The sequence below is a fragment of the Prionailurus bengalensis genome, chromosome C1, assembly GCF_016509475.1.
Source record: "Prionailurus bengalensis isolate Pbe53 chromosome C1, Fcat_Pben_1.1_paternal_pri, whole genome shotgun sequence".
Classification (NCBI taxonomy): domain Eukaryota; kingdom Metazoa; phylum Chordata; class Mammalia; order Carnivora; family Felidae; genus Prionailurus; species Prionailurus bengalensis.
In genome coordinates, this window is record NC_057345.1 from 34,925,098 (window position 1) to 34,939,881 (window position 14,784).

At 46.3% G+C, this 14,784-nt stretch overlaps 1 protein-coding gene across 3 annotated transcripts in view; it reads left to right on the plus strand.

Annotated features, from left to right (window-relative positions):
• Nucleotides 1-13,010: 13,010 nt before the first annotated feature.
• The window catches only part of RNF220 (ring finger protein 220), a 224,984-nt gene continuing 223,210 nt past the window's right edge, over nt 13,011-14,784 (plus strand). For all 3 annotated transcript variants that reach the window (XM_043574747.1, XM_043574748.1, XM_043574749.1), the window contains exon 1: nt 13,011-13,753. In XM_043574747.1, the coding sequence (XP_043430682.1) occupies nt 13,129-13,753 (625 nt within the window). In that variant the 5' untranslated portion in view covers nt 13,011-13,128. The remainder of the gene's footprint in view (nt 13,754-14,784) is intronic.

Genomic DNA, 14,784 nt, shown 5'->3' on the forward strand with positions numbered 1-14,784 from the left:
TTGGGAGGGGGTTCTTTTTGAAAGGGACTGTAGAAAAGCAGGCTTTTTATTTTGTCAAGGTTTTTTTGCAGCTTACAAGTTCTCATAAAAAAAAGTCCAAATTGGTTGAACTTGAAGTTCCCCTCCTCCTTTCTCCTTCTTCAGAGCCTTTTTCTAAACCTACTTCCCTTAAAATGACTTTTATTGATTTTCACTCAATGAGAGTTATTCTTCAGAATGAGGATGGAGGGGTCAGAGAGAGAAATTTACCCTGTGTTACCTGTGGAATAGGTGTACCTCCGTATCTAGTCTTGTTTTATTTGTTCTGTTTCCTGTATCCAGAAACCTGCACACTAGGGATCATTAGGTCCTCTGTGTCTTGGTCAGAGCTTGAGTACAGTATACTAATAGATCAATTTATGTGTTCATTCATTCAGCAAACATTTATTGAGCAGGCATGTCCTAGACATTGGAGATACTAAGATGAATAAGATGTAGTCACTGCCCTCAATGACCTCCAGATGTACATGAAGGCACCAACTTGGTGGGGGTTGGGGTCAGGGAAGGCTTCCTAAATGAGGTAACTGAATATCTTCCCTTAGGGAATCCTAACAGACTAAAGAGGTCAGCCTTGTAAAATACATATAAACATCTAATCAAATTAGCCAATTAGAAAGACATTTATTAAGAAAGGACAGTCTTTTACCAGTATGTCCTATTTCTTTTTCAATTTTTTTCCTAATATCTTTGTCTCCAGTCTTATCCCTATCCAGCCTGCATTTAAAATTGCCTCCAAAGTTATTTTTCTAAACCTTGATCTGATCATGTCATTCCTGTCGAGAATTTTTTTAAAAGTTTATTTATTTTATTTGGGGGGGGGAGGGGCAGAGAGAGGGAGAGAGGCTAAGTAGGCTCTGCACCATCAGCCCATGGGGCTCAAACTCATGAACCATGAGATCATGACCTCAGCTGAAATCAAGAGTCCAAAAGAGTTGGACGCTTAACCAACTGAGTCACCCAGGTGCCCCTGTCAGGAGAATTTTTAATGGCTACTCATTCATTCATTCTATATAATCATCAATCACCTACTGTGTTGTTAAGTATTTGGGATGCAATGGTAAGCAAACAGTTCTTCTTCAAGAAGCTTATAGCCTAGACCAAGTAAGCAGACAGTTCATACAGTTTCATAGTTTCATACTAGCTTTGACAGGGTAAGCACACAATGCTGTGGGAGTATATAGAGGAGCACCTGTCTTATCTTGGGAAGTCGGGTAGTGCTTCCTGAATCTTGTGCTCAGATTTAAATCAATTCAATCTTCTAACAGATACTAGTATCTGTTGTGCTAAGTCCTATGCAAAACAACTGCTTTTAAGCAGATCTTAGTCTAGTGGAGGTGCCTGTAAACTTAATCAATAATTCCAGCACAATGTGGTAAGTGGATAGATAAATGCATTGGATGCTAGGACAACAGTGGTTGAGGAAAAGAGAGGACTGGTTGAGCCTAAGAGAGAAGTCTAAGGCCTAAGCAGGGTCTTGAAGTATGAATACAAGTTGTTTACATATTAGATCATCCGTATCCATAACAGACAAACAAAACCCTTCACAATCCATTGATCTACTTTTCCAATGCACCCTTTTATCTTCTATACCTTTGTTTTCCAAATTAGAAACAAGAACCCCTGAGTTATTTAGTGTTACACATGGGATATGAGAAAGTACTGGATAAATGTGGTGCATCTTTCTGGAGCATCAGTTTTATCAGCTGATAAATAATTGAGAACATTGTTTTATATTCAAACATAATATATTTGTGGGTTGAAGGCAAAATTCCCATGAATTTTTTCAAGATAAAACAAGATACGTAAATTCCAAGCTAGTGGCAAGCCATTTCAGGCTTGCCCTTAGACACCACCCTCCACCATCACCCCTTTCTTGTGGAAAGTTTGAAATGTACTATCTGAATGTGCCAGGAACTTTCATGTCTCTGTGCCTTAGCTTATGCTGTTCCCTCATCCTAGAGTGCTCATCCTACTTTTCTCCCTAGGCAATTTCATGCTTCAAAGCCCAACTTAAATGTCAACCCATAATAGTCATTCTTTTTTGTTGTTGTTGTAAGTTTATTTATTTTGAGAGGGTGGGGAGGAGAGGCAGAGAAAAGAGGGAGAGACAAAGAATCCCAAGCAGGGTCTGCACTGTCAGTGCAGAGCTGGATTGCGGGGCTCGAACTCACAAACTGCAAGATCATGACCTGAGCCAAAGTCGGATGCTTAACTGACTGAGCCCCCCAGGTAGCCCCCATAATAGTTATTCTTAATATAATTTCAATGTCATCCCATATAATAGTTATTTTTTTGAACACCCACTCCTGTCTCTGCCTCCTTTCCTGGTAGCTCCAGGCAGAGTTAGCACCTCCCTCTTTTGTGTTCCCACCACCGTTTACTCAGAATTTCCATTACAGCACTGCTCACATTGTACAGCACCGCCCACTATCTGCTTCTGCATCTGTCTCTGCTGCTGAACTGTAAGCTTCTCTAGGGCAGGGATGGACTATTTTAAAATTTATCTTTGTGTCCTTAGTATCTGGCACAATAAATGTCTGTTAAATGTTGTATTTATGGACCATTCCTTATTCTGCATCACCTCTGCTCTTACTTAAAGTAATATCTCCTTTACTTCTCATTTTCAGGGAATGATGTGTTCCATGAAAGTATATTTTCCAGACAACTGAAATTTACTTCCTAAGGTATTAGAATCTGCTTTTGGTGGGAATTTATTTTTCTAAGTTTTTACATACTTGCTTGCTCTCATAAGTAAAATATACTAAGCATAATGTGTCCCCTGATGACTACCCCTGAAAGCATTAGGGTTATGCTGGTTTGGAATTTGTGACATCCTCTGGGGCCACTGATGGGATAGGGCGTTTTGCCTCCACACCGTAGAACTCCATTCCCTTCTGGTTTTTGAGTTCTTGTGCTTGCTTCTTTTATATTGGAGCACCACTTCTGGCTGTGAGCATGCTTGCTCTAACCACATTGCCCTTTGCTCTTTTTATATGCTTTTTAATGGATATTAAAATTACAAAACTAATATATGGTCACTGAAACAGAAACAAACAGAAGCATTTGAAGTAAAAAGTCCCTTCTTCATTTCTGGCTCCCCCCTTCCCCCCCACCCCAGCACTCACCCACATCCACACTCCCACTCTCTGGCATAACCATTGTTGGCAGTTTAATGTAGGTCCCTACAGGCCATTTCTGTCAATATGTGTGTATACTCGGGGACATACAAAGATCCAGTCTTATTGTACGCTGTTATATGACTTGCTTTTCTTCCCACTCGACAACATACAATAGGTATCTTTGCATGTCAGTATATCCAAGTCTATCTCATCCTTTTTAATGGCTGCCCCCTTTTAATTTGACAATCTTAATCAGCTGTGAATGGGAAAGCCAAATAATCAAGCTTATTAGAATTGTACCTAAGAAAGAGTAAATCGGCTCTGAGTGAAGGCTTGAGGAATTCTCCTAGGGGTAAAATGTGTTAACTTTAGTACAAGGACTTTGTAATGTTTATTTTGGCTATTCTGGGACCCTTTTTGCTTATTTCCTGGTCCATTGTGTTTTGGATAGCTGAGGTTGCTGGACAATGACCTGTGAATTAGTGAGGTATTACATATTCAATATTGCATTATATAATTTTGCTATGATTTTGTGCACTAAATTTTTTCATTATTCCATCTAATTATTTAGTACTTACATCATAGTGCAGAGCATTGAATATGGTAGCAGTTAAAAAATGGTTGGCTTGATGATTGACATTGGGCTTTTTATCTATGTCATCTACCTGTGAGAATGTCCACTGGATTTATGAGAACTCTAGAAGCTGATCTGAGGAAGCCTTTTACTACTAATGAACATTAAAGTACTGATAGCATCTTCCTAAAAATAATAAAATCCTATTTTGTATATCTGTAAGTTCTTCCTTCTGCTATATCTACCATAGAAAGTGGCTAAATCCTGTTTTCTTTCTTTCTTTCTTTCTTTCTTTCTTTCTTTCTTTCTTTCTTTCTTTCTTTCTTTCATAATCTCTATACCCAATGTGGGGCTCAAACTTACACCACCAAGATCAAGAGTTGCATGTTCTACTGACTGAGCCAGCCAGGTGCCCCTAAATCCTTTCGATTCCACCTTTTAGATCTCACTGTAATACGTTCCCTCTTCTCCATTCACTGCTTCAGTCACTTGGTTCAGGCCCTACTAGATCCCAACTGAATTACCTGTAATAAACTTCTTAATTGGTCTTCTTGCCTCTTGTCTAACCTCCACCGTGCTCATCCAGTAACTAACTAGTGCTCTTTTTAAGAGAAATCTTACCATGTCACATCCCTGAAAAACCCTCTATGAGTTTCTCATCAGCTTTAGGATGAAGTCCACTTTCCTTAACTTAGTACACATAGTCTTTTGTGATCTGCCCCACTTGTCCTGATTATCTCTTGCTGCTCAATGCCTCATACTTCAAGTTCTAAGGAAATCAAGTGACTTATATAGTTCCTTGAACATATCACACAAGAGAATTCTCAACAAATGCTCGTTAAATGAATGGATGAAACACCTCATATAACTGGGGTGACCATTCAACCTGCTTGGCTCAGGATGGTCTCTGTTCACACCACCTATCTCAGCATAATTATTAATAGTGCCCCTTTTCACTATCAGACCTGTCTCAGACCAATAAATGACATGGTCATCCTAATTATAGCAGGCATTGAATTGTTTTCTACCTCTAGTCTCCTCTACCAGATGGTGAGCTCTGTGGGGACAGAAATTTTGTTTGTTCGTTTTACTTCTCTATCTTCATTTATTCATTCAACTAAGAGACTGCCACTGTTAGATACTGAGGATATAATGTTGAATAAAACAAAAATGGTTCTTGCCCTCAGGAAGCTTACAATCCATCAGGAAAGAATAATCTAAATGGGAAGAATAGCACTTAATACAATAAATGCTGCTGTGAATGAATGACTAACTGTAGATTAAGATTTAGAGGTTCCTAAACAAACAACCCTAATCCCATGAATTACAGATAGAGAAATAGTCATAACGATAGAACTCTAGGTTGATCAAACCAACCGTTATAGAGTTGCTAATTAAAATTTTGAAATACAAGCCACACATGTACACCTAAACACACATGACATTTAGATGCTGCCTTAATGTTAAACATAAAAAATGACCATGGAAAAGTAGCAAGAATGAGACTTTTGAGGGGTCTGTGTTTTTAGAGAGACAGTTTGTAACCCCATGTGATTCTTTGCTTGAGTGGATTATCAGTATGTACCCTACCTGCCCCCCCTACTTTTTTTTTTTCAGATGAGAAATCTGAGGTTTCAGAAACTGAGCCACAAACAAAGGAATGATTTTTTTAAACCAGGATTAGACTTTGGTTGGGCTTTGCTTTCAGAGCTAGGACTACCTCTTATCCTGGACTTGTTAACCATGTTCCATGGGCAAACTGTAAAATGCTTTCAACCTCAGTTTCCTATTTTATATATAAAATAATGACATTGTTATCTCCAGAATTAATCTAAGGATTAAATGAGGTTATGTAAAGACATTTAGTCCCGTAACCTGGCTCTTAGAAGGCACTCAGGGAATGTTAGTTCTCCATCCATTTCCCCCTATTTATCTTTCTGTCCTTCATATTTAAAAAATGATATAAAATGATTGGAAAAAAACTGTAATATAAATACCGATAAAATTTTCCATTTTTGATTCTGGGTGCTGAACTAGGCCCTCTCCACCATCTCTAAAAGTTGCAGTTTTATTTGTATTCATTTGTTATCTTATTATTATAGGCAAAGACCCTGAGAAGCATTCCAGGAGCAAAGCAGTAGGTAAGATTTTTCTGGAAAAGCAGAGTTTATGAGGGACCCAGGATTTGGGGATCATTTAGCTGCAGTGGGTGTCAGCGTTAAAGATTTACCCACTTATTCTTGGTCACTTTTGGTTCAAGAAAGGAAGAAGAGCACCAAACCATTCATTGAGGTCTCTCGGGGCAGGATGAGGGGGAAATGTGAACAAAAGCAACAGCTCTCTTCAGTTTCCACAATGTCCGGCGACCCCAAGACTTTCGAGCTCTTTCTTGAGGGCCAGCAGGTCTGTTCTCCAGGAGTGCCCTGGGTCTGGACTCCATTTCCCAGAGTCCCTTAGTGCCCTAATGTATTCAGTGCTCAGAGTGCCTGTATGTGTGTGAGTGTGAGAGAATGTGTGCGTGTGTGTGCGTGCGTGTGTGTGTGTGTGTCTCCGAGTCCCTGGGAGAGTGGAGGCTCATTCACTGATTAGAGCCAGCGCTGAGAGGCAGCACTGCTCCTTCTCTCACACCAACCGAGTCTCTTGATCTGTACATGCAATCCCAGGCAGCTCGCAAACACAAACCCGGGGCCAGCCGCCTACTGCTGCTGCTGCCGCTGCCGCCGCCGCCGCCACCGCTGCCTCCGCCGGCTCTGCGCACCCGGGACTTTTCATGCACCACACTCACCGCCTCCTTCCCTCCGTGTCCTGAAAAGTGCGACCGTTCTCCCAAGGAATTTCTACGGCAAGTATGGAGACCAGAATGGGGTGTGGGTGTGTGCGCATACACAGAGGGGTGGGTGTGAGAGCCGCGGGTTGCTCGGGAACCTAACTTTCCGGGTCCGTTTCCTAGGGATTCGGGCGGCTCCCCCCGACAGGGGCAGGGGCTGGGACCTGGGCTGGCGCGTCTCAGATCTTCGCGACGGTGCCTCCCGGCACCGGTGCCCTGCGCACTCTGTGCGCGCTGCCTCGCTCAAACTTTCCGTCTAGAGTTTTCCTTAATGTGTTTTATTTGGGGGGTGTGAGGGGGAGGGACCAGACGCGGGAATTGAACAAGTAGGGAGGGTGAGGGGACAGCCAGGGAAGGGAGCAGGACTTCTTTTCTCTATCTTTTAATAAGCCCCGTTCGCACTTTGTTTGGGTCGATGGGGAGAATGCCCAGTCGCCGGGCTCCCCCATGTACCCCGTGGTGATTTCCGGCAGGGCCCGGCCCGGGCGGTGCTCAGTGGGGAGCCTGAGGCGGCGGGCAGGATGGAGAAGGAGAGATCCTAGGGTCCCCACCGCCCCCACACAGCACACAACCAGCCCGGTGGGGTACCCGCGCACGGCTGGGAGCGTCGGGCCCGCGGGTGCTCGGCTCACTTTTTCCCAGCGGGGGCGGGTGTGAAGGGCGTGGAGGGAGGTGGGGGTGGGGTGGGGGGAGTCGCGGCGCGCAGGAAGGAGGCAGGTGCTGGCACTGAGGTGGACCGTTCGAAACGCAACCGGTAAACTCCCTGCTCCGCCCGGCTGGACCGGCCTGGCCTTAGAGCAACCCGACCCGTGGGGGGTCTCCCGGGATTTTCGGGGTCGGGACTCTCGCCCGGCGGTTCTATGGAGCGGGGCGGGAGGACAACCTTACAGACAGCGGCGCGTGGCTCTTTTTGAGGTTTTATTTTTATTTTAGACCTACCTTAAACTGAGTAACAATTTCTCTTCCTCCGACTTGAGAACAAAACTTTTCAGCGAGCACGCAGGTCGCTGCAGTCCTGCGGCCACCACCGCGGTGCTCGTCGGCCCCCACGGAGCGACCTTCTCCGCTCGTAGCTGGGCCCCGCCACCGCGCTCCTGAGCCTCCGGCCGGCCCCCCTCCCCAGCCTCGGGCTTTTCAGGGCTCGGCCTGGGCGTTTCGCCTTTGTGCTTTGTAAGGGAAAGCCTTTTCTTCCAGGGCACAACAAACTTGGGCGGAGAGCTTCCGTGTGGCCCCCCGGGCGAGGCCGCCCACGGTGGTGAGACTATCCGAGGGGATGCCCGGTCCGTCCTCTGCTCCACGAGCCCCTCCAAGAGCTCGAGGCCCAGGTGGACCCAGGCCGGCGAGGTCGCGCGGGAGCCCCGAAGGAGCGGGGACTCCGGCTGCCGGGAGGCAGAGGAAGAGCTCTCGTTTCCCGTTCAGAACGCGCTGCTTTTTTGGGCCCTGGCCGCGGCTCCAGCGGAGGGCCAGGGCCCGGGCCCCGAGCCGGGCGCGCGTCGCACCGGATGGGTGCTTGGGGCGGGGGCGCTCAGTGTGGGGCCCAGCCCTGCCTGGCGTGGCCGGGCCGTCCGGGGTCTGTGGCCTGCGCCGCCTCCCTGCCCTGGGAGCAGCAGAGAGGGAGGACTCTGGCGCTCTCTGCCCGCGATGCCCACCAGCCATGTCTCGCCTCTAAGCCTCCGCTCTGGACTCGGCTTGAGGGGCAAAGGGGAAAGAAAGGAAAAATAAAGAGAAAAAAGGGCGGGCAGTGAGGAAGCCGCGGGGCAGGCTGGAGGGAGCAGACCGACCAGGGGTGCCCGGCCTCCTTCTCTGCGGGTCTCGGGGGTTCTTGCCGAAAATGCAAAATGAGCCGTGGGGGGAAGGCAGAAAGAGCGTCGAGTAAGAGATGCGGGCGTCTTCCGTTCCCATCCCTCCTGGCCCGCGGAAACCCGGCAGAAGTGGCGTGAGTTCACTCGCTGCGATCCGGGACGAGGTGGGGGAAGGCCGAGGACTGGGCGGCGCCGCCCCGCTGGTGACCTACGGGGCCGGAGCCGGGCGCCCAGCGAACGGGGACACACACCTGTTCTGCGAGCTGCGTCGTGTGTGGCGGCCGGACGGCAGCGGCGCGAAAGGCAGAACCCTCCCTCCCTCGCCCCAGGCCTGCAGTCCCGGAACCGGGAGGGCCTGGCTGCCCCGCATTTACTGGAGCGCCAGAATCCATGAGCCCGGTGGCTGTCCGCCGAAGCGGTGGCGCGCGGCGATGAGACCCGGGTGACCGCGGGGCGGGGTTGTTCTGGGGCACGAGGTCCTTGGACTTTGATCGAAGGCAGCCTGCCCCCAGCTCCTGTCCCGCGGGCCTTGCCGGGCTGTGGACCAGGGCCCCTCGCACTTGTCCGTTCTTCCCTGGCCGGCGCCCTCGTTCCCCAAAGTTACAAACAGCTTGTTCCGTGAAGAGGTTGTTGGGACCTAAAGTATTCTTTGTGCAATGGCAGCCGAGAGCTGGAGGGAGAGGTCTGGCCAGGGAGTGGTGGGCTCCGCTCCGTGTTGGCCCCAAGTTTTTGTAGGTTTCGCCTTCACCTCTTCTTCTTCCGTTTTCCCTAAAAGAGTTGGTTTTCCCCGGTTAAGACTCCTACCGGCTGAATTCTGCACCCGCTCAACTGAGCTGGCAGCCTCGTAGCCCCGCACTCTTCCACAGGCCGGGCTGTTTCGGATTCTCACCCGTTGGCCAAGCCGGGCCTGGGTCGGGGTCCAAATCTGGGACCGATACCCGGCCACGTCTGAATCGCAGGCGTTGGCCCCAGCCGGTGGAATCGTGTTAAGCTTATGCTTCCTGAGCTCTTGCATATGGTGGTAAAATTTCTGTTAGAGCGGTGTTTCCAAATACCCCCTGGGCATTTGGTGTGCGGGAATTCTCTTCAAGCGGAGAAGTCTGTGAACTTAAAAAAAAAAATTCTTTCCTGAGTTCTTCACAACCCCCCACTACCCTGGCCCCATTTCCCATTGTTCTTTGCTTTTTAAGTTGCCTGTTAATTTTTTAAAAGTTTATTTATGCAAAGGAAAAATATCGTTTAATTTGTTCTATTATTTTAATTCCTGGCTTTTGGAAACGGTTCAGAGACCACAAAAATGTCACCTGTTGTAATAAGCAGGGGAGTGTTGTGTGTGCGTTTTAATTGCCAGCAGAGTCGTAGTTTGGTGGGCGTTCAGAGCTAGGGCTCCGGGAAAGAGGCTTTGCAGCTTTTCTTTGTGGCAGTCATTTGCAAGTGGGTTTGGCTCCCAGCAGCGGCAGCAGCGCCGCTTCCTTCTACGCCGATCCCGATCCCGGCGCGGGTCAGGAAGCCCAGACCCTGGACAGGGATGGTCAGAGGCTGGGGTGGGAGATTGCCGACTCTCTGAGACTTTCTTTCTGGCTTTCGATTTTTCAGTGCGAAAGTGGCTAGTTCGCGCCGGAGAGCGCGGAGCGCTGCGCATCAGCCCAGCTTCAGACATTTTCACGTTCCGATCGCCAGCTTCTTCGTTTCATTTGTCTTGGTTCTGGCATGTTTAACCACGCAATTAGTAATCTCACTAATTATTCAGTTAGCTGGCGTTGTGCAATCACTTTAAACCAGGGTCGGGTGTGTGATTTAACAAACAAACAAACTCCCACGCATACAGACCTGAACCAAACCCATCACGTCAAGGATTTGAAATTTTTAAAACTCAATATTTGTTGGTCCCTCCGTCCAACCTCACTGCCTGCCAGACAATTTATTTAGCTTCGTGAATTGATCCCTCCTCCTTGTTTAGTTAATTCAACAAAGACTTTTTGCAATCTGTTTGGAGTTTGTCTGATGCCGTGGAAAAGTAGCTGATGATTTATTTGGTTGCTTTTCGATTTCTGTCTTCAGCCCTTCTTTCTCCTCCTTTCAGCGGGGATGTCAGCTGTTATTACTTCCTATTGATCCCTTTGCAAAGTGAGAAGTGAACTAAAATTAATGTCAATTCCACTGCTCGGATCAATAGCTGGAGTTATTTTAATCTGGATTTGCACGAAGTGCTAAATTAAAAAAAATCAGCATAGAGGCAGAAAAGTAACAGTTACTTACTTTCCCTTTGCCTGGTTCTTTACAGTCACCCAAATGCTCCATCAAGCTGATTATCTTACAATCCATATTTTTTTAATTAAGAGGGTCAGTTAGTTTTCTTATTTTGGGTTCTGTGTTTAAACCCATGACATTTTGACATTGGGAGTGTATTAACTATAGATTTTCATAATGACTGTGGTCTGCTGAAGCCTCATCTATACAAGTTGTTAATGTGAGGAGGGGGTAAGAAAGAAAAGGAAAAAGAAAAAAAACCACTCCTCCTTCCCCCACAGAGACCAACGCCCACACAGTGGAGTAAAAGAGATGTGGCCTGGAAAAATATTGTTGATTTATTTTCAGTATAATGAAGTTTCAAATGAATAACCAGGTTTGAGTGATTCACCGTGCTCTGTTGAAGTGTCCGGTGCTGTCGCCAGATTACTAATTTATGAAACTCATTTAACATAATGAGGTGATCCAGGAAGTAAAAATAGAAAGTGAATTCTCTGGGCAATTGGTTATTTGGGGGGGAAACATTTGTCCCCTCACCCCAGTGTATTATGTTCGTCCTCTTCTCCTGCTTGCCTCATGTAGTACTGCTTGTTGAGAGAGAAGTAGTTAGTTATTTCTGTTACGAAGAGCTGCTTAGAACCCTTGGAACAGCCCTAGACCCACTTTTAGAGCGTCCATGTTGTGTGACCATTAATCTGACTCGAAAACAGCCAAGAACAGGATTCCCAGACCAGACTCGTCAGGCTAACTGGCTATCCTTGGCAGATCATTCCCTGCACTGCTATAACTTGACAGGAAAGTTATTTAAAATTTGGAAGAGAGAAAAATCCGTTAATGTGAGATACATAATCTGGTAATTTAGCAATGATGTCTATAAGGAGAGATGCCAAATGAGGAAGCAGTCTGATGGTGTGCACTCATCTTCCCAATTAATAACAGTCATTGACACGTCTGCTACAGGATGAGAGAAGGAAATACTCTCTTTGCACTGCATTAAGCCAAGGGGATTCATCTGCAGTTTCACTGAGGCTTCTCTATTTGAGGGAATACCAAAGATACTCCATTATTTAGGGGTGTGTGTGTGTGTATGTGTGTGTGTGTGTGTCTTAGGGGAGGGGGTAAATTCTTATTTGAGACATGATTCTCAATTTAAAGGTTTTAAGTAGTAGCAGATGGTGGCTTTTGGTTTATACTTTGAGTTTCATTAAGTTTCTATCTAGTGTATATTTTTGAAGCTAATAAATTCTAGTATTTGTCTTATGTTGTTCTGACTTCTGACGTATAGCCCTTCTCAACCCATGCCTCAGTCCCCTACTCAAAATAAATTTTGAAATGGAATCAGTGGCTATAGAAATGCATAGCCTAAATTTAAAAGGGAAATTGAAAGAAGTCTCTCCGAACTCCAATTTGTTCCAGGGACCTTTATCAGACATCAACTCTGACTGGGCCAATAAGCTGAGCAAAATAAGTCAGAAATTTTGTTAACATTTTGCTCCAAATGTTAATGGCAAATTCAAGGCTGTTTACAAATCTACTTAAGAGCAAGTGCATTAGTAACTAAAATTACCGATCCGCTCTTTGCTGCCCCTGGAAGACAGCCGCTTCTAGAGAACATACGCCAAAGGCACCCATTATGGTTTTAAATATTGTCAGAGATGCCAGGCATTTTATTGATGAAGGTTTTGTTCCTTCTCAGAAAAGAGAAAACCTGTATCATTAGAGAAGGGGTGTGCATCAAAAATAATATTGCTGTTGTTTCTTCACATAGCACTTCTTTCTGGAAACAGTCTTAGATGATACATGAAGATGTGTGTTTATGTATGTGCCAATGTGTGTGATTTATCCACATGTACAATTTGTAACAGCTAACACGTACAGATGGTCTAGATGTGCTTGATTTAAGAATTTTTCAGCACCAGGGCATTGTTAGGGGAGATGAAGAGAGGATGTGTTTTTTTGGAGGGGGGTCGTCTTGGTAGAACCTCGCCTCTCTTTGAACATCAGGCCAGCCATGGGTGGTGTATGCAGGGGGAAGCCCTTTAAAATATAGACCCCACCCAATCTACTGGGTGACTTGGCCTTCCAAAGCTCATTTGCTCAGGGAATATTGTATTTGGTGGTTTTATGATTTTTTTTTCCTTTGCTGGGCTCAGGCGCATTTCACCCGGAACGTGTAGGGACCAAAGTCAGCTACGCGTACATCACAGTAAGTTGTCTATTGATTTTCCTGAATGAAAATGGTCTGATGCTGCTGCCCACTGGCTCCTAAAGCCTGTGGTGTCTCTTGCCCGAGCATCTGTAAGCCAGAAGGATGGTGTTTCGATCACTTGGGGTTTCCCTTTTTTTTTCTCCCCCTGACCTTCCTCCCCCTTCTTTTTTTCTCTTTGCTGTTTCCACAGGTCTTAGAAGGGGATGATTCCCCAGTAATATTCCCTGCCCTTGATCCAAGGTGCCGCTTGGCCTCCCTCCCAGGGAAGACTGCTTCTTGTGTGACACCAGCCATAGAAAGAGACTCCGATGGACTTACACCGGGCAGCCTTCAAGATGGAGAACTCATCCTACCTCCCCAACCCACTGGCATCCCCAGCACTGATGGTCCTGGCGTCCACGGCTGAGGCCAGCCGCGATGCTTCCATCCCTTGTCAGCAGCCACGACCCTTTGGTGTACCTGTCTCAGTAGACAAGGACGTGCATATTCCATTCACCAACGGTTCCTACACCTTTGCCTCTATGTACCATCGGCAAGGTGGGGTGCCGGGCACTTTTGCCAATCGTGATTTTCCCCCTTCTTTACTACACCTCCACCCTCAGTTTGCTCCCCCAAATCTAGATTGCACCCCAATCAGTATGCTGAATCATAGTGGGGTGGGGGCTTTCCGTCCCTTCGCTTCCACTGAGGACCGGGAGAGTTATCAGTCAGCCTTTACGCCAGCCAAACGACTTAAGAACTGCCATGACACAGAGTCTCCCCACTTGCGCTTCTCAGATGCAGATGGCAAGGAATATGACTTTGGGACACAGCTGCCATCTAGCTCCCCCGGTTCACTTAAGGTTGATGATACTGGGAAGAAGATTTTTGCTGTCTCTGGCCTCATTTCGGATCGGGAAGCTTCATCTAGCCCAGAGGATCGGAATGACAGATGTAAGTACTTTGGTGCAAGCCCTCCCTACCCCCACCAAGCCCTGCCTTACAGTAGTGTTCAACAGGTCGGTGGCAGTTTTCATGCTCCTAGTAATGGGAAGGGCCAACTACTTCCCACTCAATGGCTGTGGAGTGTGAACATTTACTTGTCTGTTGTCAATGAGCATTGACAGTTCTGGTAGGAAATGTTTTTTCTGAAGGTAGCCAGAGGCGAGTTGGCCTCCACGCTGCCTCTCTCCAGGGGACTCTGGAGTGAAGAGGGGTGCCATATATATACTGGAGTGACTATCATTTTACTAGAAAGCGTAGGTTTCTACGAAATTTGGGGGACCTGAACAAATTCATCCATCCCTCCTCTCTTTGCTGTCCTTGTTTTGTTTCTCCGATCTTGGTATATTATTTTTTAGCTTTTCCATTGTATCACATCTCTAGTGGACTCCACGTGATTTTATTTTCCCAACTCTCAGCCCTGTTCCACATTAGGCTTTTTTTTTTCAGAGAAGGACAAAGGTGTCGTCAATCACCATAAAGCATTTCAAACAGCTGTGTTTTCCTTGTGATCGCAAGGCTAGAAAGCCGACTTCTCTTGGGATTTAACAGGTTTGCTGGATGCTTATCCTTGGGCTCACTTTTAGGACTAGACACGGTTGACCTGTGTGACTGCTCCATATTTGATGTTCACAACTATTATTAATTTCTGCTTATGGAATAGCTTTCTTGTGTTCTCCAAGTGCCTTGTTGAGCTTTGGCTACCCTTGGTAATAGTTAGAACTAAACCTTTGTTTGGAACTTGTAGACCAGGAGTGCTGAACCCTACAATCTTCTCCTCTAATAGAATCAGAAAATAATTGTGTTCTGATGCTTTTGGGCTGTGGGTAGGCAGAGCAGTTTTCTTCAAGCCTGGTGAGAATTTATGAACTGAGGGTGTTTTTCCACCCAACCCTTTGTTCTGAGATTTGCTTCATTTTATTTTCTTAAGAAAACTACATCTGAGGTTTGCTTTCCCCTCTTCTGTATTTTTTGTGCTCCTG